We start from the raw sequence: 26,267 nt of genomic DNA on the forward strand, positions 1-26,267 counted from the left end.
GACTCTGGGATTACTAGCATGTGCCACTACATTTGGCCGGACTTAGTTTTAATTATGAAATATCCCAAATGTTGAAAAAAGCAAAACAGCAGTTTTCTAAAAGATTTACTATATTTTAGATTTACTTTTTTTCCTTCCCCCTGAGCAGGGTTTCTCTGTGTTACAGTTCTGGCTGTCCTATACCTCACTCTATAGACCAGGGTGGCTTCAAAATCACAGCTCACCCAGCCTCTGCCTCCTAAGTGTTGGGATTAAAAGCTTACACCATCACTGTCCCATGAGAAATAATCTTGAATTGCCTGATGTTGTCTTGGATATCCAGCACTCAGGAGGCTGAGGCAGGATTGTGAGTTTGAAGGCAAGATGTTTCTATTATAATTTTTCTCAGAATAGGGCCTATTTTTTTGCATCTGTTTCTTTAAAATTAAGTGATCAGGACTCAGCAGGACAAACAAAACCCTGCCATCTGAGTTCAGTCCCATGTCCAACATGGTGGAAAGACAGAATTAATTAACTCCTTCAAGTTGTCCTCTGGTCTCCACACAGGCACAGAAGCACATACCTCTCAACTCCCCAAAATAAATAAACAAGTAAATGCAAATAACAAAATTGTAAACTGATACTGTTTGCTTTGATTTGAGATGGGGGTGTTTTTTAAAAAAGATTTATTTTTGTTATTGGGAGGGGTGTATGCCTACATGCATACATGCGTGTGTGCATGCTAGCCATGGACATGTCTCTACCTCCTCAGTGCTGGGATCACAAGCCTGAACCATTATTCCTTGCTTATTTACGTGGATGCTGGGTTGGAACTCACATTCTCCTGCTTGCATGGTGTGGAGGTTTGACTAGGAATGGCCCCATAGGCTCTTATATTTGAATGTTTGGTGCCCAGTTAGTGGGCTGTCGAGGAAGGATTAGGAGCTGTGGCCTTGGAGGAGGTGTGTCACTGGGGGTGGACTTTGAGGTCTCAGAAGCCCACACCAGGTCCAGTCTCATTTGCTCTCTGCCTCCATCTTTCCGATCAGGTTAAAGCGCTCAGCCATGCCTGCCCACCACCCTGCTTCCCATCGAGATGATCGAGTAACACTCTGGAACTTGAAGCAAAACCCCAATTAACTGCATTATTTTATAGGTTGCCTTGGCCATGATGTCCCCGAAAAGCAATAGGATAGTAAATAAGACTCACAGCAAGCCCTTTACCAACTATTGAGTCCTAATCGCTTTTTGCTTGTTTTTCAAGACAGGGTTTCTCTGTGTAGTTTTTGGAGTCTGTCCTGGCACTTGCTCTGTACACCAGGCTGGCCTCAAACTCGTAGATACCCACCTGCCTCTGCCACCCGAGTAATGGGACTAAAGGTGCACCACCACCGCCCGGCAGGTGGCCAAATTTAAAGGCATAAGTGCCTTTACTCTCAAGCCGCCCAGCTTCGGTTTCAACATTTTAAAATTTTGGTTTCTTCGTTGGCAAAGAGACTGACAATTCAAAAGTTTTATTTTTAATTTTTTTTTATGAGTATCACCGTGCGTGTGTGCCTCGGTGTATGCTCAGCTCACTAAATGCATGCAGGTGCCCAAGGAAAGAGAGAAAGAAGTCGGATGTCCTGGAACTGGACCCACAGGACGACTGTGGCTGCCAGGAAAGTACTGGAAACAGAATTCGTGTCCTCTTCAAGAGGAGCAAATAGTTTTAACCGCCCAGTAGCTCTCAACCTTGAGGGAATGGCTTAGGCTTCACGGTTTTTTAACATGCAATACAATAACGAATTCGTAAAGGCTCAAGTCATCAACCATGGGGTTATCAGCGGTCCAGCTCACCGGGTCACTTTACCTGGTAAACCATGCCTTGCACCAAGGAATCTACTCACGGTGACAGGAATACAAGCCACCAGAGGAGGGGGCGTGGCAACTTCACCTGGTGCGCATGCGTAGGTGTGTAAAAAAAAAAAAAAAGTCGGCCCTTGGGCGCCTGATTCAAAAATTTAATTTTAACTGTCAGTTTCCCACCACTGCTATATTTCTTTGTGATGGATTCCTGTACATTGTTACTAGCCTCTTCGAGGCATCCACGCCTCAAGCTGGCTTTATTGCAAACAAAGCCAGCGTTCCTCCTACTGGGATGCCTTCCTTTGCATTGCCAGTCCTCAATAAGGCCTACCCTTTAAGACGGTGACGCAATGCTGGCGAAAACCCCTTTCGCCTCCCGGGCGCTTCTTTTTACGCAGGCGCGTCAGTAGCTAGCTATGTCCTTGGGGGGTGGAGCCGCGCCTGGACCCGAAGGACCCCGGCGCTGCCGCCATTTTGGAGCCTTCCGCGCGGCTCGGCTCGGCTCGGCTCGGCTCCTGGGAGTTCTGTCCGCTGCTGCCGGGTCGCGCCGTCGCCGGGCAGGATGAGTGTGATAGACCACGTGCGGGACATGGCGGCCGCGGGGCTGCACTCCAACGTGCGGCTCCTCAGCAGCTTGCTGCTGACCATGAGTAATAACAACCCGTGAGTGGAGGCGCGGGGCTGAGGGGGAGGAGGGGCGCCGTGGCCCCGGCGAGGCCGCTCCCGGCGGCGGCGGCCTGGGAGGAGGCTGCATCCCTCCTGCTGCCTCCCAGAGCCCCGCGCGCCAGCCGCGGAGGTCCCGTGGCGGCCTAGGGAGGGGCCCACTTGGTCTCCGTGGCGAACGCTCGGAACCGCGAGCATCCTGGGCGGGCGGGCGGAGTGGCGCTTTTTTTAAAACACCATTGCAGCCTCTGGACAGGCCCGACGCAACTGCCGTGTAGTGACTCGTTTGGTTTTGTTTCTAAGCAGGGGCTCTTTGCAGCCCAGACTAGCCTGCCACGGGCTGTCTAGCCGAGGATGATCTCGAACTTATTACCCTCCTGCTTCCGTCTCCCAGAAGGTGGGGTCGCAGGTCTTTGCACCACCGTGCTCGGCGTTCTTGTGGTGCTGGGGATCGAACCCGGGGCTTCATGAGTGTTAGGCAAGCAGTACCAACTGAGTGACATTTCTAGCCCGGTTTGCTGGGTCTTAGGTGAAGCACGAGACAAGCACTAGCCTTGAGTGCTTGTTGGACCCTGCTTTAAAAAACCCCGTCATGTGCACACTCTATGCCGTGGCTCGCCAAGCCAACCAGTTCCTTCCTTTCTCTGATTTCTTCTTATGCTCGAGCTCTCACTGCGGGGCAACCTCCTTGGTTGTGTTTTCAGCTCCTTCAATGCCCAGGCTGGGTCTCAGCTCTAGACATTGGCACCTGCTGCTCCTATTCCGACTCACTTTAGACCTGGCTCCTGGTTCAGGTCTCAGCTCAAGTCGCTTTTTTGTTTTGTTTTTCTGGTTTCTCTGGGTAACCGCTCTGGCTGTCTTGGAACTTGCTATGTAGACCAGACTGGCTTCGAACTCACAGAGGTCTGTCTGCCTCTGCCCCTTGAGTGCTGGGATTAAAGGTGTGCACCACCACCACCTGGCTCTGTCCTAATCTTTATTCTTGGGGCTTGATGATGTTATATATAGCATTGTAGCATGTTGCTTTTCCAGCTAGAGTAACTACTCATTCTCTGCTGTTTTAATGTCTTGTTGTCTTTTTTGTTTTTATTCCTCCCTCCACCCTCCAGTTTCTCAGTGTCACTCTGGCTGTAAACTAGGAACTAAACTAGGTTAGGCTTGAACTCAGAGATCCACTTGCCTCTGCCTCCAGAATGTTGGAATTAAGGATTGAGTCATCATGCCTGGCTTTGTTTTGCTTTTTTGAGACAGGTTCTTGGTGAAGCTGAGGCTAACTTTGAACACTTGATCCTCCTGTCTCTACCATTAAATTCTGGGATTGTAGATGTTCTATCACACTTGACTTCTTTTTTAAATGATTTTTGATTTTGTGCCTATATGTGTACACAGGTATACAAGTACACATTAATAACAAAATGTATTCTTTAAAAAGTACTATAGATCAGTGCCTGCCAAGGGAAACAGGATTAGGGGATGACTTGGAATTTCTTTTTTATGTGTATGCACTACACACACACACACACACACACACACACACACACACACGGCGCTGCACACGCACACGCGCAGGCGCACACACACACACATCACGTGTATGCCAGGTGCCTTCAGAGGCCAGAAGATTCCTTGGAGGCCAGAGCTGGAGTTACAGCTGCCTGATAGGTATGATGGACTTAGACTTGGATCTTCTGCTTAAACCCAGATGCTCTTAACTTAGGCCACCCCAATCCACTTTTAATCCCCGTTTTGTAACAGGGTCATAGCCCAGGCCAATTTTGAACTGGTTATATAGCCAAGGATAGTTCCTGGAATGTCTGGTCATCCTGCCTCTGCTTCCAAATGCTAGGACTACAGGAGTAAATGACCATAGTGGCAGTGGTACCTGGTTGGGTTTTTTTGTTTTGTTATTTAAAATCTCTCCCTTTTTTAATTTATTTGAGACAGTGTCTCGTTGTATAGATGTATAGTCCCAGCTGTTCTGGAGCTGGCTTGATCTTGAACTCAGAGAGCTACCTGCTTCTTTCCTCCTGAGGCTCAGGGAATTAAAGGGCTAAACCACCACTTATGGCTTCCACTGTTTTTATAGAATTCTTTTCTCAGTCTGTTCTTTACTTATCAGAGAGAAATGTGTTTGGGAAGGAGTAGGACTGGAAATATAAACATAAACCAGGGTTGCAGATAGAGCTGTGGGTAGAATGTTTGCCTAGCATGCAGAGACCGTGGTTGGGTACCCCATGCAGGACAAAAAGTAAAGCAATGTCCAGGCATTTAACCTTGCTGATAAGGGCTAGTTAAAATGGTATCTTTTTGAGGCTAGAGGATGAAGGCCTGTGATAGAAGGCTTGCCTAACATTTGTGAGGCCATGGGTTCCACCTGAAGCACTGAAAAAAACAAAGGAAAGTTTGAAACATGGGTTTCCTTACATTATCTGTAGACACCTGAGAGTCAAGATATAATAAATAGTGCTTCTAGTGTTGTCAAGTTTCTTTGTGTGAGTAAAATTAAAGTCTTCTAGGACCTGGAGAGATGGCTCCATAGTTAAGAATGCTTGGTGCTCTTGCAGAGAAAGGACTTGAGTTTGGTTCCCAGCACCCATGCCAGGTAATTACCAGGGGATCCACCACCCAGCCTCCCAAGTACACAAAGTCTTATTCTTACTTATGAATGTCCAGCCTTAGCTTGGCTTCTTTCGAGCCAGCTTTTCTAACTTAAATTATCCCATTTCTCTTTATGTTTTGCCTCTGGGCTTTTTATCTTTATTCGGTATATCTTCTTACTCTGGCTTCCTTCTGTCTTCCTTTTCTTGTTTCTCTTCCTCTCTAGAGCCTGTAGTTTCCTCCTATTTACTCTCTCTGCCTAGCAGCCCCACCTATCCCCCTCCTGCTTAGCTATTGGCTGTTCAGCTCTTTATTAGACCAATCAGGTGTTTTAGACAGGCAGCATAGCATATCTTTACAGAGTTAACAAATACATCATAACTCTGCATCATTACACAGATAATTCACAGCATAAACAAATGTAACCAATCTTAAACTAATTTTTCACAATAGGTGTTCTTTCTAATTTTCAAAATAACCTATGTAGGATTTGCTTCCTTTGTTTTCTAGTGAGCTGTTTTCCCCGTCTCAGAAGTACCAGCTTTTGGTTTATCATGCTGATTCCCTCTTTCACGACAAGGAATACCGAAATGCCGTTAGTAAATATACCATGGCTTTACAGCAGAAGAAAGCATTGACTAAAACTTCAAAAGTTCGACCTTCAACTGGAAATTCTGCATCTACTCCACAGAGCCAGGTAGTTAAGAGAGAACTTGTTTATTTATTTATTTTGGGTTTTTAAGACAGGGTTTCTGTGTAGCCCTAGCTGTTTAGGAATTCTCTATGTAGACCAGGCTGGCCTCAAACCTCCTCTGCCTGCCTCTACCTCCTGAAAGCTGAGATTAAAGGCATGCACCACCATTGCCCAAACTCTCTTTCTCTCTCTCTCTCTCTCTCTCTCTCTCTCTCTCTCTCTCTCTCCCTCTCCCTCTCCCTCTCTCTCCCTCTCTCCCTTTGTGGTTTTTTGAGAGACAGGGTTGAGTATTTTTCAGTGATGGGATGATTTGTTACAAAAGGAAAGAGTCCTTCACTTTTTATTATCATGTAATATTCCATGGTATATGCATGCTGCATATGTTTATTTTTTAATTGATGGACATTGGGTTGCTTCTTATGGACCATGAGAAATGCGGCTGTGAACGGGTTTTTGGTTTCTTTTGTTTTGGCTTTGGAGCCTGTCCTGGAATTTACTCTGTAGAACTGACTTGGTTTTGAACTCACAGAGATCTGCCTGCCTCTGCCTCCCGAATGCTGGGATTAAAGGCGGGATTAAAGGCATGCACCACCACTGCCCACCTATATCCACGTTTTTGGGTGAGCTTGTTTTATTTCTTGATTGTATGTCTAGGAGCCGAATTGTTAGCTTATGAGATTACTTACTCTGTTTAATAGTTTTGAAGGGCTGTCAGGCTGTTGATATCATATTTTTATTATCTCGAAGTGTCTTCCATCTGAAATTGAAGTAAAATACAAAATGGCGGAGTGTTACACGATGCTGAAACTAGACAAAGATGCCATTGCTATACTTGATGGAATCCCTTCAAGACAGAGAACTCCCAAAGTAAGTTGAATTTCCTTCTTCCCCAGGTCTGTCCACCCTGCTTCATCATGTGTGTTCTCCATGTTTCGGCAAGTCTGTATGATGGTTCTTCTCATAGCTCTTGTTCTTTTTTTTTTCCAGACAGGGTTTCTCTTTGTAACAGCTCTGGCCAGGCTGGCCTTGAACTCACAGAGATCCACCTACCTCCCAAGTGCTAGGGTTAAAGGCATGTTCCACCACAGCCTGGAAATGGCTCTTACTCTTACATTCTCCCCTTAGAAGGAGAGTGGAGTGGTGTCGGTGGTGGCTCACACCTTTAATCCCAGCACTTTGGAGGCAGAGGCAGGCAGGTCTCTGTGAGTTCAAGGCCAGCCTGGTCTGCAGGACAGGCTCCAAAGTGCAGAGAAGCCCTGTCTCCTCAAAACAATGAAAGTGGACTTGGGGTTAGACAGATAGATAGCTGAGTTCTTTAAGGAGCCCTAAGAATTCAGTTAGGTATAGTGACATTCACTTATAATCCTAGCACTTGGGAGATAGGAGCAGGAAGACTAGGAGTTCAAAACTGTCCCAAAACAGACAAGCAACAAAAAGTTGTTTGGTTTGGTTTTGTGGTACTGGAGATCCAACCCAGGGCTTCAGGCATGATCAGCAAGACCCCATCACTAAGCTGAAGCCTTGACCTTTTCCCTTTCATTTAAAATTTTAATCTGGAGACAGAATCTCACTGATTTTATCAGCTGTTTTTAAACTGTGTAACCAGGACTGGCTTGGGCTGAGACTCTTCTTACCCCAGTCAGCCTTGTAGTTGGCATCACAGGCTTGCACCACCAGACCCACCTACTCCTTAGCTTTCCTTCCTTTTTCTTTTCTTTCTTTAAAGATTTGTTTTTCTGTCTATGTGGTTATGTGCATGTTAGTACAGGTGCTCACAGAGATGTTGGATCCCTTGGAGCTGGAGTTAAGGTCAGTGTGAGCCATCTGACGTGGATGTTGAGAACCAAATTTAAGTCCTCTGGAACATCTGGAAGAACAAAGTGCTCTTAACCACTGAGCTATCTGACCAGCCCCCTAAAGATTAAAAAAATATTGTTCAAGGCATGGTCTCATTATGTAGCCCTGGTTGTCCTGGAACTCACTGTTTAGACCAGGCTGTCCTGAAACTCACAGAGAGCTATCTATTTCTCCATCCCAAGTGCTGGGACTAAAGGCATGCTCTACTACACCTGGCTATATTTGTTTTTATTATTTTTTATTGTGTATGTGTACCTGCAGAGGCTAGGGGTGTGAGATCCCCAGGATCTGGAGTTACAGGCAGTTGTAAGCCACCTGATGTAGGTGCTGAGAACTGAACTCAGGTCCTCTGAAAGACCAAAACATGTCCCTAACACTGAGTGCTCCTTTCTGTCCCTCTCTGACATTTCCTCCTGTCAGGAAAATGATAAGAAGAGCAGGTGCACAAACACTTTTTAAAGTTTCTTCCTTTTTTTTATATTTAATGGGGAACTCATCTGGTAACAGGAGTATTGTATTAATCTTTTCCTTTGTGAAATCAAAACTACAAGATTCCCCTTGGATTGGGAGATGGCTCAGTTGTTTGAATGTTTGCTATTAAAGTATGAGGCACAGCATTCGGATGCTCAGCATCAATGTAAAAAGCCCTCTGTAGCCCCACATGTCTGTAGCCCCACAGCTGGGGTGACTACAGGCTGACCAGCCAGTGTAGTCAGATTGTCAAGCTCCATTGTCAGGAGACACACAGCATTGGTGTACATTGTGTGCTTGTTTGTTGCCCACTAAGATCAAAATAGGGTGTTGGATCACTTGAAATGGGAGTTACTGATGGTTGTGAACTGCCATGCGGGTAAAGAGACTTGAACACTGGTCCTTTGGAATAGCAGCCAGTGCTCTTAACTGCTGAGCTGTCTCTGGCCTTCTCTTTGCATTTTCAAATGGCCTCTAAAATGCACTACTTAAAGCCAAATAAAATAATTTGTAGCATTTTATTATTTTATTATTTCAGTGTAGGCATCAGTGAATTAAACTGTATTAGACTTATGTACTAGGTTTATAATTAGAACAGATGTTCTCTCCAGAGCCACTGAGTTGAGTGAATATATGATAGCTGGCATATCAAGTTGCAGATAACAAAATATTAAAGGTTCTTTTACTTTTGTGTTTTCCTCAGGTTAACAGTCTTCCAAACACCAACTTGCATTTAAGCACTTAAATTGGGACATGGTTGTTTTCTTTCATTAAATTTCCGTTCTTGTTATTTCTGTATGTGTGTATATATTTATGTGTTATTGTGTGAGGGTTGCTTGTACTTTAGAGAGTATGCTATGCACTCTGTGTTAATGTGTGTCCTGGGCACTTGTGTGTTAGCTGCATGCTTGCTTGTATGTCTGTGTGTTAGTGTAGTTGCCTATGTGGCCTGTGGAGGCCAGAGGCTGATGTTGGGATGTCTTTTTCAGTTCCTTTCAATCTTATTTTTTTTTTTTTTTCCAGACAGGGTCTCTCACTGAACTTAATGATCTGTGTTTTTGTCTAGACTAGCTGGCCAGTGAGTTGCCAGCCCTAGGGTTGTAGTTGCAAGCTACAGTGCCCAACCATTACAAGGGTTCTGGGGATTTGATTCAAGAGTCTTGTGATTGCACAAACCAGCACTGTGTCCACTGAGCCATCTCCCCAGCCTCCATCTTTGTTCTGTCTACATCCTTTGGTGCTTGTAGATTTTTCTCAGAAATGTAGGGGTAGGGATGAGAGTATTTTGTTTTGGGTTTCATGTATGATTTATTTACTTTTCATTATTATTTGTGTGTAAGTGTGCATTGGAGGTCAGAGAGCAACTTTGAGTTAATTCTCTGCTTCCACTGTGGTTTCCAGGGATTGAACTCAGGTTGCCAGGCCTGTGCAGCAAGTGCTTTGCTGATCTTGTTTAGATTTTGTTGTTGTTGTTTTACGTTTATTCATTCCTTTCTATTTCTTTCTTTCTTTTTTTTTTCCCCCCGGTTTTTTAAGACAGGGTTTCACAGTGTAGCTTTTGGAGCTTGTCCTGGAACTCTCTCTGTAGACCAGGCTGGCATTGAACTCACAGAGATCCACTTGCCTCTGCCTCTGGAGTACTGACTGGGATTAAAGGCGTGCACCATTACCATCACCTGGTTCATTTCATTATTTTTATGTATGTGTCTTGCTTGCGTATTTATGTGCAGCATGAGTGTGCTTGTTGCCCATGGAGGTCAGAAGAGGGTATCAGACCCCCTGGAAGTTGCCAGGTGGTGATGACACACTCCTTTAATTCCAGCACTCAGGAGGCAGAGACAGACGAATCTCTCAGTTGGAAGCCAGTCTGGTTCATAGTGTTGAGTTCCTGGACAACCAAGGCTACACAGAAATCCTGTCTCAAAAAACCAAAACCAAACAAACAAATAAGCAAACAACCTGGAAATAGAGTTGCAGATGGGTCCTCTGTAGGAGCCAACAAGTACTCTTAACTGCTGAGCCATCTTTCCAGCTCCCATGTTTGGGGTTTTTAAAAGAGGTTTTCAATATGTAGCCCAAGTTAGCCTTGAACTTATAATGATCATCTGCATCTGCCTTCATCGTAGTGCTGGGATTATAGGCATGTGCCACCATAATAGGCATAAAAATAGGGTTTCTAATGAAGGATTTCTATGGAAATAGCTTTAAGTACCATACTTAAATTTTCCTGAAATGTAGATTTAAATTGTGTGGTTACTATTTGAGTCATGTCACCTCAGGGGGTCACTTTTGAGTTTGATTTCATTCATTCATTCATTCATTTGTTTGTTTGTTTATTTATTTATTTGTCTCAGTATGTTAAGTAGACAGTTCTAGTTTAAGTATTAGATAGACCAGATTCTAACTACTGGCCTGCCAGAAGCCAAGCTTATTTGTTGTCTCATGCCTGTTATCCTTGCACTTAGGAAGCTGAAGCTGGAGGATTGCTGTAAGTTTGTGGCTAGCCTCATCTCCATAGTGAGTTCCAAGCCAGGCTGAGCTACTAATAAGAAGCAACAACATCAACCAAAAAAAAAAAAAAAAAGCCAGATGTAGTTAGTGGTGCATGTCTGCTATCCTTCACTCAGGAGGTAAGGCACATTGATCAGGAATTCAGGGCCCTCCTTAGGTACAGAATAAATTGAGGTCAGTTTGAGCTATGTGAGATCTTGTCTCATAAAACCAAATATAAACAGGGATTCAAGAGATGTCTCAGCAATTAAAAGAGGTTGCTGTTCTTCCTGGGGCCAGAGTTTGGTTCCCAGAACCCACATCAACAGCTCAAAGCACCTATAACTCTATCTTCAGAGGATCCCATCTCCAGGGGATCTACCTCTGCTGGCCTCCAAAGGCAACCATGCACACCCACACACTCTCATGAACACAGACACACATTTGTGCATGTTAATAAAGATAAAGTCTTCTTAAAAATTGTGAAGATTTCAGCCAGGCGGTGGTGGTGCACACCTTTGATCCTAGCACCCAGGAAGCAGAGGCTGGCAGATCTCTGAGTTTGAGGCCAGCCTCATCTACAAAGCAAGTTCCAGGACAGATTACATGGAGAAATCTGTCTTGAAGAAGGAAAAAAAAAAAAAAATTTTTTTTAAGATTTCTTAACTTTTTTTTTTGAGTAAAGTTATTTTTTCTCAACTGTTATTGATTCTCTGTAGATTTCACATCATGCATCCAGATTCCACTTAACCTCCCCATCCCCTTGCTTCTGCCCATGCAAGCTCCCCCAAAACAAAATTTAAAAGAAAAGCCAGAAGATAAAAAGGAATTCATCATGGAAGCTGTAATGTGACCTGCTGAGTTACACAGTTAACCCTTTGGTCCATTCATCTGTACTTGTAAGGGTTCATTTCTGTGAGTCATTGGTCTGGATCGAGGTCTCTGGCTTCTGTTGCACTATCAATAATGTGCTTTCTCTGGGGCTTTTCTTGGATCTCCTGTTGTCCTGTGTTGTGGAAGATCCTGCAGTTTTGGATCTGTTCGTTCATCCCCTTCACATGCTCTAACAGTTCATAGATGCTGTGGATGGGGTGGGCTAGCTCATAGCCCTGGGAGACAGAGTTTCTCTGTGTAACAGCCCTGGCTGCCTTGGAACTCTATAGATTTAGGCTGGCCTCAATTTACAGAGATCACCTACCTCTGCCTCCCGAGAGCTGGTATTAAAGGCATGCACCACCACACCACCACTGCCTGAAGACTTTATTCTTCTTCTTCTTCTTCTTCTTCTTTGCTTTCTTATGTATTAGTATTAAATTTAAAATACCAGCTTGGGCTGGAAAGATGGCTCCGGCATTTAGGAGCATACTCAGTTTTTCCAGAGGACCTGAGTTCAATTCCCAACACTCATGTTAGATGGTTCACAACCATCTGTTACTCTAGCTCCAGGGTGATCTAACTCCTGTGGCCTCTGTGGGCACCTGTACTAGTATGTATACACACACACACACATACACACACAATTAAAAAGTGCAGGTAGGTCTTTATGTGTTCCAGGCCAACCAGGGCTACATAGTAAGACTGTCTCAAAAAAAAAAAAAAAAAAACCCAACCCCTCCCCCCCAAAAAAAATTCCTTAAAATATATCAGCTTCAACACTTCTGCACCTATTCATCTTAACAGAAAAAAATCAAAGTAACTAAAATTCTGGGTCTGTGTTAATCCCAGAGGCAGCATCTTTGGTTCAGATATATAGAGGTTGTTTGGGAGGATGACAGAACTAGGAAAAGCAAGGATAACAATTCTCTGTTAGAGGAATGCAATCGGTCTTTATTTGCACAGGGCCGTGCAGAATAGTAGTTAGGAATAAAAATCAGAACTTGCTCTTGGTGAAGTTCTTCCTCTGCAGATACACTTGCTTTACTGTCCTTTGTTTTTTGTGTGTAGATAAACATGATGTTGGCAAACCTGTACAAGAAGGCTGGTCAGGAACGCCCATCAGTCACCAGCTATAAGGAGGTCCTGCGGCAATGCCCTTTGGCCCTTGACGCCATTCTAGGTATAGAAAGTTTTCTGCCTGTTGCCTGGGGTAGTTGCAGTTCAAGATGATTGTTCTCAATTATGAGTATGCATTAGATAGAGCAGAGCATTCTTTTAGACTTTTATGTCAGTGTGGGTTTGGCCTGTATGTATGTTTGGGAACCATATGTGGGCTTGGTCCCTATAGAGGACAGAAGAGGGCATTGAAGCCCAAAGAACTGGAGTTGGGAATGCTTTTAAGTTATCCTGGATATCAGGATACCTGGAAATCAAACCTGGATCCTCTGCAAGAACAATACTACTCTCAACTATTTAGCCATTTTTCCAGCCCTAGAATAGGCTTAAAACACTCCAAATACTGTCAGTTTTTAAATAAAGGGCAATACCTGTTTTTTAGGGCTAGGGGATAGCTCAGTGACAGCATGTGCTTAGTGTGCTGAGGCTCTGACCTCTATGTGTTGTGTGCATCTTGCTTAGACTAGGGAGGCAGCTGTGCAGCCTGTTGTTTGTTGCACTGTGGGAGGAAGATGCTGTGCCTCACCTTTCTCTTGCTTTTGGGGGGGGGGGGTTAGGTTTGTTATCTCTTTCTGTAAAAGGTGCAGAGGTGGCATCAATGACGATGAATGTGATCCAGACTGTGCCCAACCTGGACTGGCTGTCTGTGTGGATTAAAGCCTATGCCTTTGTGCACACTGGAGACAACTCAAGAGCAATCAACACCATCTGGTGAGAGCCAGGATGTAACAGTCTGAAATATGCAACACCTTACTACATAGCCCAGCTTGCCCTTGAATTGGCCTCTGTCTCCCAGCCTCAGAGTCCCTAATGCTCAGATTATAGGCACGAGCCACCAAATCTGTCTTAATTCAAGAATTAAGGCCCTTTTCTTGTCTGGAAAGCTGATATATTTCTGGTAAATCAGAAAAGGTAGATGCTTACTGCTTGGCATTGCAGTTAGTCATCTTTGTGCAGTGTTTTCTAATGCACTGAATGGTCGCACATGTAACAAACTGTTGGAACCTGTGAAAATGAAAAGCTGGGCTGAGTTGTGCTCTGTTGCTGTGAAGATGGCCACCATCAGAGAGCAGCCTGCTTTGCTATGGCTGGCATGTTCACGCCCTTTTGTTTGGTAGATAGATGTGTTTATTCCAACACCTGACAGAGGGCGCCTCTTTGCAATTGGGGTTTCTTTCTGTTTAGAGTCCTAGGACAAAAAGCTGTATTTTTTTTCCCAGTCATTAGTAGCTGTCACTTGTGAATTGCATATAAAAATCATGTATTGTATATTGTCCTCTTAAAAACTGTAACCTTGCTGGGCATGGTGGTGCACACCTTTAATCTCAACACTCACAAGGCAGAGGCAGGCTTGTCAGGACTACACAGTGAAACCCTATGTAAAAAAAAAAAAATAGAAGGAAAAATATAACCAGAAAGTTCTTTGTAGATTTAAGTGTTATATTGGAGACAGACACACGCATAGACACCCCGTTTCATTGTATAACTTAACCATTTTATTTATGTATATGGTTGTTTTGTCTGCATGCATGTTTGTGTCCCACGTGTGTGCCTAGTGCACAAAGGCCAGAAGAGGGCATTGGACTCGTTGGGACTGAAGTTAAGGAAGGTGCTGGTGCTGGGAATTGAACATAGGTCCCCTGCAGGGGCATCTGATGTTCCTAACCACTGAGCTTCCCTCCAGTCCCCTATGTAAAAAATTATCATTATACCTAGGGCATTTTAAAAGTTTTTAAAATTACGTTTGTACTTATTTATTGTTCATGGGCACATATGCTTGTGCGGAGGTCAAAGGACAACTTGAAGGAGTCACTTCTCTTCCTTCTACCATGTAAGTCCCAGGGGTCAAACCCAGATCATCAGGCTTAGTGGCAAGCACTGCCCTTACCTGTTGAATCATCTGCTGGCACACCAAAGTTTGTTTGTTTTAATTATTATTATTATAGCTAGGAGTTGTCATGCCTGAGTATAAATATCAGGACTTGGGAGGTAGAGGTAGGAGGATCATGAGTTCAAGGCCAATCTGGGTAATGTAGTAAACCCTACCTCAAAAAGCAAAAACAAAAAACCCCCAAAAACCTAGTTATGAAAAATGTCATATATACAGAAAAGTATGTCATCCATATGCCCACCTCCCAAACTGAATGATTAAAGCTTTGTAACAGATTCTAAGGGTTTAGTATTTAATATCTTTTAAGTTCACTAGAGAAAAAATCCCTACTGCGAGACAACGTGGACCTGCTGGGGAGCTTGGCAGACCTGTACTTCAGAGCAGGAGACAGTAAGAACTCCGTCCTCAAGTTTGAGCAGGCGCAGATGTTGGATCCTTATCTGATAAAAGGTGAATCCTGGGGCTGCAAAGTAAAGGGCAGCTAGAGAAAGGCAGGGTGTGGCATTGACACCTGTCTTTTTCTTGGGTTTTGTTATTGTTGTTGCTTCTAGACCTATTTTTAATTATGTGTAAATGTGTCTGTGTGTGGGTATGTACACATGAGTGCAGTGTCTTTAGAAGCCAGGGGTATCAGATTCCCCAGGAGTTGGAGTTAGGACCCTCATGACCTGAGTGTGGGAATCCACTCAGGTCATATGCTCTTGACTGCTGAGCCTTCTCTTCAGCCACTTGTTTTTTATTGTGTGAAGAGAGGGTCTCATGTAGCCCAGGCTAGCCTTGAACCCGGCTTTGAGTTCTTAAAGTCTCTTGCTTCCACCTCCCAAGTGCTGGCTCACAGCATGTGCTGTTTTTCAGGATAGCCTCTGTGTGGCAACTTATTACAGCAGTCCTTTCCCTGGCCTGGCATATGTCTCTAACACTTAGCTAATACTAATCTGAGTGGTTGTTTGACTTGAATTCAAGTGTTTTCTCCTCACAGACCATTACTTAGCTTTTTTCTTTTAAGGAGTATCGTGACTCCCCCCACCCCACCCCAGTGAATTATAATTTATGATGTGGCTGACTAGTGGCATCTGCAAAATCCTAATGTCCTTTTAGGGACTTTGGTTTTACTCTGTCCTTAGTGTAATTATAAAGAAGTGGGGGACAGATATAAGAATGGGGCAAAGTGGCAGAGAAGCCACTGATCTGGAAGCAGTTGCAGGTGAAGGAACAAGGCACAGTGGTTTGAGAGGTGGGTGCAGGCAGGGCCAGCACTTTGAAAAATAGAATGCTCAGGAATAGAGGGAAGTCAGATCTTAAAGACTCAACAGAGGCCAACAGAAAAATATGCCTGGGATAATAAACAGCCTTTTAGATTCATAAAGAATAACTGAATGATAATTCTAACACTTCAGACACTGAGGCAGGCTTGTGACATCAAGGCTAGCTACACAGTGAGACCCTGATTCAACAAAACAAAAGGATGACTGAGTGTGAAAGGACCTTCCCATGTATTCAGATGTAGGAACAGTCTAGAACGTCTGGTGTTTATTCCACTTCTCCACACCACACTAATAATCCTAGCACTAGCACTTGAGACGTAGAAAAAGAAAGGTCAGCGGTTCAAGTTCATCTGGTCATTGTGGGCTGCAGGAAACCCTGCCTTAGACCTACCCACCACCAAAGAAATACAGAGTGAACCCTGCAGTGGTGGTACATGCCTTTAATCTCAGCACTTGGGGGGCCTCTCTGAATTCGAGGTCAGCCTGTTCTACAGTGTGAGTTCCAGGACAGCCAAGGATACAAAGAGATATTTCCTGTCTGGAAAACCCAAAAATCAACAAAAACAAAAGGAAAGGGGAGGGGAGAGAAGGAGAGGAGAAAATAGTGTTTTAGAAATACTAGCCTGGTGGTATTGGTAGCTTGGAGTTGAATATTTATATCCAAAGCCCAGGCTAGTTGTGCTCTCACTGTGAGAGGACTAGGAATTTGAAGGGATGGTAAGGGAGGAGAGTAGTGTCTGAGAGTCAGCATGGGCTCTCATAAACCACGAGGGAGGAATGAAAAGGGCTTGGGAGACAGGTAGCATTCCCTGATGAGCTGCATTCTAGAATACAATAACAGCTTTTTGGGGCATAGGCCAGGCTATTTTATTTATTTGTTTGTCTGTTTATTTGAGTCTGAGCCTTTTCATCATAGTAAGCATGAGATGGGTAAGAGCTCTTAGGTAACAGCGTTATATGATGCCTTTTGGGGGCCTTCTCTGGGATGTTGTTTGCCACACTACAGATTTAGGGACAGTTCTTGGCATGAGAGGGTTTCAAGTTTTAATGTAGGACTTGATGCTCCTGTGCCTCCCTGTCCTTTCGTTCTTTCATGTGTGTGGTGTCTGCGTACAACTTTTATGTTCAGCATGTGTGTACAGGAGCCCCCAGAGGCCAAAAGAGGGCCTTTCTTGTTTTCTGTCTGTGGTTTGCTGTTTTGTTCATTCAGTCATTTAGAGAGGAGGTCTCTTGTAGCTGAGGTTGACCTTGAACTTCTTTTCCTGCTTCCAGCTCCCACTATCCTGTGCCACTATCCCAGTTTATGTGGTGCTAGAAACTGACCCTGAGCTCTGTGCATGTTGGTCAAGCATCCTCCCAGCTGAGCTGCATCTTAAGCCCTGGCTGTTCTGGAACTTCCTCTGTAGACCAGGCTGGCTTCTAACTCACAGAAATCCACCTGCTTCTGTCTCCTAAGTGCTGGGATTAAAAGCATGTGTCACCCTCACCCCAGCTTATTTAATTTCTTTTAATTAAATTATTTGTGTGTGTTTATGTGCTAGCAGGCCCGCACACATGAGTGTTGGAGGGCTACTTTGGGTTGGTGGTCTACCATGTGGGTCCCAGAGATTGAACTTTGGTTTATCAGGCTTGGTGATAGATAGTCCTACCTACAGAGACATTTCACAGGCTCTTCCTGGACTTTTTGTTAAATTTCTGTGTGTGTTTCCCCCTCGTACAAGCCTGGTTCCCTCAGAGATCAGATTCCCTGAAACTGGAATTTCATTTGGTTGTGAGTCTCCACGTGGATGCTGGGAACTGAACCCGAGCCTCTGCAGGAAGTATTCTTGACTGCTGATGTATTTCTCCTGCCTCCTTTGCCTTTTCTGAGGACCTTTCCCTCTTTGGTAGAAGAGCTTCTTTTTACCATGTCCTTTCTTTCAGGGATGGATGTTTACGGCTACCTCCTGGCACGGGAAGGGCGGCTGGAGGATGTGGAGAACCTTGGCTGCCGCCTTTTCAACATCTCTGATCAGCATGCAGAGCCCTGGGTGGTTTCTGGGTATGCTTATTCATCCTCATTTCTCTCCAATTTCCAGTCTATTTCTTTAAAAGATTGTTTTTTCTCTTTAAGAGAATGTAAGTTGAACCAGGAATAATAGTGGGGACAGCTTTTCTTTTATCATTCAGGAGGCAGAGGTAGGTGGATCTCTGTGAGTTTCAGGCTAGCCTGGTCTACATAGCAAGTTCCAGTTAGTCAGGGCCCCGTAGTTAAGATGCTGTCTTTAAAAAAAAAAGAAAGAAAGAAAGAAAGAAAGAATATAAATTGAAATCACAGTCATGAGAGCTGAATCAACCCAGCATGTGCCTGTGACTTTGGGCATTTATTGACTCTTCTCAGTATGTTTTCTCATTTTGAGATCAGGATAATAATACTGACTTCAGGGCTTAAGAACAGCGGCGATGCATTATGTTTAGTAGGCCTCATTCAGGGTGAGAGCCATGAGTACTGACCTTACACAGATAGAAATAAAACTGAAGTGACAAGATTACTTTATAAGAGTGCTCTCCTGATCTACTTGGAGTCCATTATGTTTTTTGTTAGTTTGGCTTTTAATGTAATTGGATATTTTTACCTGTGTGTGTCTTTTTTTTTTTTTTTTTTTTTTAATAATTTATTTAACCTTTATTTTATGTGCATTGGGGTGAAGGTATCAGATCCCTCAGAACTAGAGTTACAGACAGTTGTGAGCTGCCATATGGGTGCTGGGAATTGAACACAGGTCCTCTAGAAGAACAGTCAGTACTCTTAACCAATGCGCCATCTCTCCAGCCCACCCCCTCCCCCCAATACTACGTGAGTGCCTGGTACCTGCATAGGCCAGAAGAGGGTGTGATCAGATTCCTTGGAACATGCTGGGAGTCAGACTCTGGTTCTCTGCAGGAGCAGCAGCAAGTACTCTTAAGTATTGAGCCATTTCTCCAGCCCCGTAAGGTTTTGTTTTTGTTTGTTTGTTTGTTTGTTTTGGTTTATCAAGATGCAGGGTTTCTCTGTGAATCCCTAGCTGTCCTGGAATTCACTCTCTACAGAGGCCAGATTGGCCTTGAACTCATAGAGATCTGCCTGCCTCTGCCTCCTGAATTAAATTAAGACAGAATCTATGTCTTAATCTGTGATAGATAATTTTTAGGTAACTTCATTGGTCCAATTCCAGTAGTGTTTCTTCTCTTTGCCTTGGCATTCTAGTAGTTATACTTTCTCTTGGTGCTTGGCATAGGTCGACTTCTGAAGGTGGTGGGCAGTATTGTTACTATTTGTGTAGCTATACAATGTGTGCATTTTATTGCCACGCTTTCCAAAGGATGATGTTTTTCATCTTTCCTCATTTTGTTTCTGCTGCCAAGACCAAAGAGCTGCTGCTGCTGTTTTGAAACAAAGTCTGTCTATGTAACCCTGGCTGTCCTAGAAGGTAATATGTAGACCAGGCTGGCCTTGAAATCAGAAAAGACCCTCCTTTTGTGTGACACCGTGCTAGGCTGGCCTTTGTTTTTTGAGAGAGTCTCATGTACCCTAAGGCTGGACCTACTGTGTAGCTGAGGCTGGCCTTTGACTTCTGATTATCCCCCTCCCCCTTTTTTTTTTTTTTTAATTCTTCAATAAGTTCGTACATTGTATTTTGATTTTATTCGCTCCAAACTCTTCCTCTTAATCCCTACCAGATCTATCCTCCCAACTCCTTCTCCAACTTCATATCCTCTTTTGTTTTTCTTTTTTTAATATGTTTTATTTTATGAGCATTGTTGTTCTGCCTACATGTTTGTCTGTGTGGGGTATGTCAGATCCCTGGAACTGGAGTTACAGACAATTGTGAGCTGCCATGTGGGTGCTGGGAATTGAACCAGATCATTTGGAAGAGTAGCCAGTGCTCTTAACAGCTGAGCCATCTCTCCAGCTCCCTCTTTTTTCGTTAATAAACCTTTGACGCCAGTTTGTGCTCTCTGTTTACTTTTGGGTATAGGGCAATGCAATGAAGGATAGTCCACCTGCAGGAGCCAGACTTAAAGAAAAAGGAACTCTTTCTTTCTCCAGAGCCACCAGCTGTCCATAGGTCCTCATTTATGAGTGGGATCTCATGAGCCCCATTCCCTTGCATGCTGGAATGTTGATTCTATGCAGGCATGGCAGCTGGTGGTCCAGGATGCAGCGGTTCTGTTGTGTCCAGAAGACACTGTTTTGCTCCAGTCCTCCCAGACTTCTGCCTCTTAGACTCTTTCTGCCCTCACAGTGATCTCTCCAAAGGGGGATGCGACACAGTTATCCCATTTATGGCCAAGCACTCTGATCACTTATTGTTCCCTGCAGTTTGATTTCTGAGCCTCTTGACTCCACCTTCCGAATGCCAGGGTTCCAGGAGTGCCTGACCTTGCCTGTGTGAAATGCCGCTTGGAGGTGATGCTTAGTTTGGTTTATGTTTGTTTTGCTTCTTTACTGATCTCTGGGTTGTAGCTGTAAGGATAATTGGTAACTGGCTTTCTCTGATTGTGGATGAATCTTGCTAAAAACGTTTTTATTACATTTTATTTACTTCATGTAGATGTGTCAATACCTGACACATATATGGACGTCATAAGACCGCGAGAGTGGTTCTCTCCTTCTCTGTGTAGGTCTTAGGAACTGAATTCAAGTCAGGAGGCTCAGCCTCAAGCACCTTTACCCTCTGAGCCATTTGGACAGCTTTTTTTTTGTTTTGTTTTTGGTTGTGAGCCTAGCCTTTAACGGCTGAGCTATCTTTCTAGCCCTGTTTTTTGTTTTGTTTTTAATGACAGTCTGTCAGCTTCCCAAATGCTAGTGTTACAGGAATTTGCCACCCAGCCTGGCATTGAGGCTTCTCTCAAATAACTTCTGGTGTTTTTTTCCCTAGGTGCCATAGCTTTTATAGCAAGCGCTACTCTCGGGCCCTATACTTGGGCGCCAAGGCCATTCAACTGAATAGCAACAGCGTCCAAGCTTTACTACTCAAAGGAGCAGCTCTTAGAAACATGGGCAGAGTCCAGGAAGCTATAATACATTTTCGGGAGGCCATAAGGCTTGCACCTTGTCGCTTAGACTGTTATGAAGGTAAGACAGGAAACTGCCAGTGTGACTGTGGGTGTGACAGCTGCACCAGGTGTCGGTTTTGTTAGGTCAGAGCCTCTGAGCTTGGTTAGTGTGTGTTAAAGTTGTGGTGGTCAGGGAAGAGCAGCTTTAAAAGCCAGACAGTCTCTCAAGCATTGATTGCTTGGTTGATTTTTAAAACATTTTTATTATTAATTTTTTGAGACAGGATGTTGCTGAAACCCAGCAGAGCTGTGCCAGGTTTAGCAACATTTGGTGACTGAGTCACCGACACTGAAATAGCTCTTACAAGATTCTGTTCCTCTAAAACATTTTTTATAAGAATTTAAAAATAAGCTCAGTAGTCTGTCTCGTAGCAGGAAGATGAGTTCAAATTTGAAGAGAAAATTTTAAAGTTGAAAGGAATAAAAATCTGCTTATATAGTCAGAGGCTATGCTGGGTCATTTGCAGCCCCATTGGTCATTAGAGTGGAGGAAGGTGTTGCTAGGTGTGGTAATGCACACCTTTAATCCCAGCAAAGGCAAAGGCAAGTGGGTCTCTGTGAGTTCAAGGCCAGCCTGGTCTACAGAGTGAGTTCCAGGACAGCCAGGGTACACAGAGAACCGTGTCTCAAACAGGAAAAGAGAAGGAAGGCACTGAAGGGGGTGCAGCTGGCTCAGTGGCAGAGGGTGGGGAGGGGCCTGGTGGGGCTGGCCTGTGGTACAGGGTTTCTGCTTGTTTTTCAGGTCTCATAGAATGTTACTTAGCTTCTAACAGCATTCGAGAAGCAATGGTGATGGCCAACAATGTTTACAAAACTCTAGGTGCAAATGCTCAGACTCTTACCCTGTTAGCCACCGTGTGTCTGGAAGACCCCGTGACACAGGAGAAAGCCAAAACTTTGTTAGATAAAGCACTGGCCCAGAGGCCAGATTATGTCAAGGCTGTGGTGAAGAAAGCGGAGCTGCTCAGTGAGTACTCACACTTGGGTGTTCTTTGTGGTTGTTGTGACCCTCATCTCTGGGAGGACACTTAAGATGGCGGAGCAGGTCTGTGCTATGAGCAGTTTTCCCACCAGCCTGGTCTCACTGCCGCATCGGCCTCAAATAACACACAGAGATGCTGTATTAGATATAAAGCTCTTGGCCTGTTACTAGCATTCCGTATTGGCTAGCTCTGTCTTAAATATTAGCCCGTTTCTATCAATCTAAGAATTTCCACATGGTCTTATCTTACCAGACAGAGGGTCTAGATCTCTTCGTCTCTCAAGTCTCTACATTGTGAATCTCCTCTACTAAGTCTCCCAGGATCCTCCTTGTCTCCTAGTCTTGCCTATCTTGCCTTCTTATTTGTCAACAGTGCTTTATTCTTTAACTAATAAGAGAAACATATTTACAGAATGACATCTCCCGTCAGGTCTGCACCAGCTAGAAGAGTGTGTAAGGAGTTCGGTTTTTAATAACATCTCCCATCAAGAGTGCTTTACATAGATCACAACCAGACATGGCTTAGATCTGCTTAGATTGGTTTAAACTAGCTAAAGTCACTTGGTAGCTGTTAAGCTCATCTCTGGTATAGTTTTGAACTAGTTTAGTGTGAGTTTGAACTGTTCTGAGCTGTCTGGAACCTTCTCTTAGCTTTGTTCTTGCTTCTGGCATAATCATATGTTTAAATGATGCGGTGTAAAGGCTATTTTGGCTCATGGTCTAGAGGAGGGCCAGTAGTCTCATCTGGTCCTGGCCTTTGTGCTAGCATCGGGATTCCAAAGGCAACACAAGATACTACATAAGTAGGAACAACATTTGTTGTGATTCACGATAAACCCCTGTGTGATTTAGAAAATAAAATAGAATTAGGCTTATGTTTTGGCAACAGCTCTGGCTGTCCTGGAACTAGCTCTGTAGGCCAGGCTGGCCTTGAACTTACAGAGATCTGCCTGACTCTGTCTCCTAAGAGCGTTTAAGAGTGATCTAGAGAAGCAGGGCACAGGCTCGGTGGCTCAGGTAAAGGTGCCACCAAGGCTGACCGCCTCAGTTCAGTCCTCAGGACCCACACAATAGGACAGAGCCACTTCCCACAAATTGCCCTCTGATCTCCACTCACGTGCTGTGGTATGCTAACTCCTTTTCAAATAAATTAATGTAATAAAACATTTTTGAAAGACTCAGTACTCGGCTGGATGTTGGTGGCACATGCCTTTAGTCCTGGCACTTGGGAGGCAGAGGCAGGCAGATCTCTGTGAGTTCAAGGCCAGCCTGGTCTATAGAGTTAGTTTCAGGACAGGCTCCAAAGCTACACAGAGAAACCCTGTCCCAAGAAACCAAAAAAAAAGAAAGGACTTGTACTAATTTCCCAATGAAATATAGAACATGTGCACATGCCCCTCATGAACACTGCAGCCCCTGTTAAAGGGCGTCTCTGAAGAAGTTGTTGTGGCGGGTGTTACTGTGCACTGGCTGAGCAGTGAAGATGGTCTCTCTCTGTAGGCAGGGAACAGAAATATGAAGACGGAATTGCTCTGTTGAGGAATGCCCTGGCCAATCAGAGTGACTGTGTCCTGCATCGGATCCTAGGGGACTTCCTAGTGGCTGTGAACGAGTACCAGGAAGCAATGGACCAGTACAGTATAGCACTGAGGTGGGTGCTCAGCCTTCTGAGGGGAGGGCGTGAAGGCAGGGGAGACACACATGCTGTGCCCTCAGCCGAAGGCAGGCTAAGAATAGTAAGAGGGAAGTTTGTGAATTCATGACTTGTGACATATTTTCCGAAAACACATTAGCAGAATTAAAGAGATGCTTCAGTCTTCTTCACCCAAACCAGACTGGTTTCTACAGATGCTGCTGTGCCTGCCCCCACTCCATGACTTTATACGGTTATGTCTCTACCTTCTGCAATAATTAAAAACTTAAATTCTGAAATTTGAATACAGCTTTTACCTCTCATCTTGGTCAGAATACTAACCAATTTTCCTTATCTACCTACCTCACTGTGTATTAAATGACTGAGTTAGGGGCTGTCATGATTTAGCCAGTAATGGTTCTTGCCACATAATCCTGGAGACCTTAGTTCTCAGAACTCACATAAAGGTGGAAGGAGAGAATTGGCTCAAAGGTTGTCCTCTGACCTCTGCATGCACACCTGCCATGATTTATACATGACGCACAGACAAATGTGTGCTTGTGGACACTAATTAATAACACTAATAATAAATAAATGGCTAAATGAAAATAAATAAATGGCTAAATGAGAATAAACAATAAATACAGTCATTCGTACTGACGAGTGCAGAAGCGAGGTTTTTTTGGAGGCTTGAGACGAGTGTGTCTTAGCGCTGTCCTCATCAGGCTGCATTCATCTGTTCCTGTGTCCTTTAGATAGCCAAGGCAGGGCTCTGAGCACTCAGTGACACTCCCAGTGCTCTGAACTCTGCGCTGCAGTCTTGGGTGGGCCCAAGTGTGTGAGCCTCTGTAGGCCAGAGTTTTATGGAAGGTTTGGGTAAGGAGGAGCTGTGACAGACTACCCTGTGTCTGTGGGCAGGAGCAGGATTCCAGTGTGGCTTGGAATGAGAAGTCAAGCACCAGGTTTCATTGGAGGCATTTGCTATCCCACTGACTACAGTGCTGGGGTGGTCATCAGAGAAAGACTACTTAGTGACTTGCTTCAATGAGAGACTGCTTGCCTAGCATGTGCAAGGCCCGACCTTCATTCTGTAGTACTGCTTTTTGGTTTTAGAGCCCAATAAATGAGGATCTAGACTTCCCAGCTTTGTGGGTTTGCTACTAACTAATGAAAATAAATGCCTTGGTCTTAGTCTATCCTCAGGACTTAAACTCAGTCCCGTGGTGTAGCATGAAGGCTTTAGTTAACTGCAGACCTTGGATAACATGGGACAGTGTCACACAAAGAAGAGTAACTCTTCCTTGAGGCAGGTTGCATGAATTCAATATGTACCTGAGGCTGACTGTGGTACCCTGGTCCTTCCCTCCCTCAAGTGCTGTTATGACGGGCATGCACCCCTGAGTGTGGCTGCTCCCACCAGCCGAGTGGGAGGGCTTGATGGTTGTGAGAAGGTTTAAGAACTTTAGGGAGGAAAAACTTAAATTAGGAATTTTTAATTGCAATGTTAGCCATTTTTTAGTGACTTGTTTATTAATTTATTTTGACTTTATGTATATAGGTGTTTTGCCTGTGTGTCTGGTGCCCACAGCGGCCAGAAGAGGGTGACAGATACCTGGGATCTGGGATTACAGGGGGTCATGAGTCACCATGTGGGTGCTGGGAACTGAACCCAGGTCCTCTGCAAGAGCAACAAGTGCTCCTCATCACTGAGACCTCTCCAGCCTCCAGTCACAATTTCTAAAACTTAGGATGACGCCTTTTCAGCTCTGATGGACTCCCTGGATCTAACCTTGGAAACCAAAATCATTTGCCTCATCTCTGACCCTAGTTGTCTGACTGCTGGGCCAGTTTGGTGACAAAGGAGTCCCAAAGAGCAAGGCAGAGACTCAGGCCTCTCCTTTGTTTTTCCTTAGTTTGGACCCCAATGACCAGAAGTCTCTAGAGGGCATGCAGAAGATGGAGAAGGAGGAGAGTCCCACGGATGCCACGCAGGAGGAAGATGTGGACGACATGGAAGGGAGTGGGGAAGAAGGGGACCTGGAGGGCAGCGACAGTGAGGCAGCCCAGTGGGCTGATCAAGAGCAGTGGTTCGGCATGCAGTAAAGGGCCAGCAGCAGCCCCTGGTGATTCCTAGACGGATGCTGTGGAAGGACGCTGTGCTCATGGCAGGAGTCCCTGCCTGTTTCCTCGCCTTCTAGTCGGGACTTCAGTCTGATGTCTGTCCTTCCTGCTTTGCTGAGGACTAAGAGGACCCAAGCTACAGGCTCCCAGGCTCTGGGTGGTTCTGATGTACCCAGCGGAGGATGCTTTTTCTTTACATGAATAGGTTCACGAGACTGACCCATCCTCCCAAGGACACACTGAGTGGCCCCTGTCAGAGGTGTCTGGTTCTGAGTCACAATCCTGGGTCCACTACACTGCCTGGTAATGACGGTGACTGTGCTTTACTGATGGCAGAGCAGGGCTTGGCCTAGGCTTGGGCAGGTCTGGAAGCAGCAAGAGGGGAGCATGGCCACACCCAGGGCCAGCTCACCTAATAAAACTGTTGAGTGGTGTCACGGTGAACACCCTATCACACTCTTCCTTCCGTCTCCTCGTCAGAGACAGCCATGCAGCCCTAGAACAGAACAGGAAAGTGGGTCAGGGTAGAATCTTGCACTTGGAAGGCAGAGGCATGACAGTTACACACAGCTGGGCTACACAGGAAGGTCTGTCTCGAGACACAGGATATGTACAAGTCTTGGGAGTATCTCAGGGTGAGCCTT

The 26,267-nt window shown here is 44.8% G+C and overlaps 1 protein-coding gene across 1 annotated transcript; it reads left to right on the top strand.

Annotated features, from left to right (window-relative positions):
• The first annotated feature begins 2,327 nt into the window (after window positions 1–2,327).
• Anapc7 (anaphase promoting complex subunit 7) lies at window positions 2,328–26,024 on the top strand. The gene is made up of 11 exons (XM_051176608.1): window positions 2,328–2,490; window positions 5,599–5,785; window positions 6,530–6,649; window positions 12,545–12,656; window positions 13,210–13,363; window positions 14,851–14,993; window positions 17,732–17,849; window positions 20,710–20,906; window positions 21,630–21,854; window positions 23,370–23,520; window positions 25,416–26,024. Exons 1-11 carry the CDS (start codon window positions 2,390–2,392, stop codon window positions 25,603–25,605), a joined length of 1,698 nt encoding a protein of 565 aa, XP_051032565.1. The 5' UTR covers window positions 2,328–2,389; the 3' UTR covers window positions 25,606–26,024.
• The last annotated feature ends 243 nt before the right edge of the window (window positions 26,025–26,267 follow it).

The sequence above is a fragment of the Phodopus roborovskii genome, unplaced genomic scaffold, assembly GCF_943737965.1.
Source record: "Phodopus roborovskii unplaced genomic scaffold, PHOROB, whole genome shotgun sequence".
NCBI classification, from domain to species: Eukaryota; Metazoa; Chordata; class Mammalia; order Rodentia; family Cricetidae; genus Phodopus; species Phodopus roborovskii.

What these genes read in the sequence shown, in the direction of transcription:
- Anapc7 (XM_051176608.1), top strand. Translation starts at nt 2,390, where the DNA reads ATGAGTGTGATAGACCACGTGCGGGACATGGCGGCCGCGGGGCTGCAC. An exon ending in CAAGACAGAGAACTCCCAAA is followed by an intron (nt 6,650 to 12,544) that starts GTAAGTTGAATT and finishes TTTTGTGTGTAG; the next exon opens with ATAAACATGATGTTGGCAAA. An exon ending in GAAGAAAGCGGAGCTGCTCA is followed by an intron (nt 21,855 to 23,369) that starts GTGAGTACTCAC and finishes CTCTCTCTGTAG; the next exon opens with GCAGGGAACAGAAATATGAA.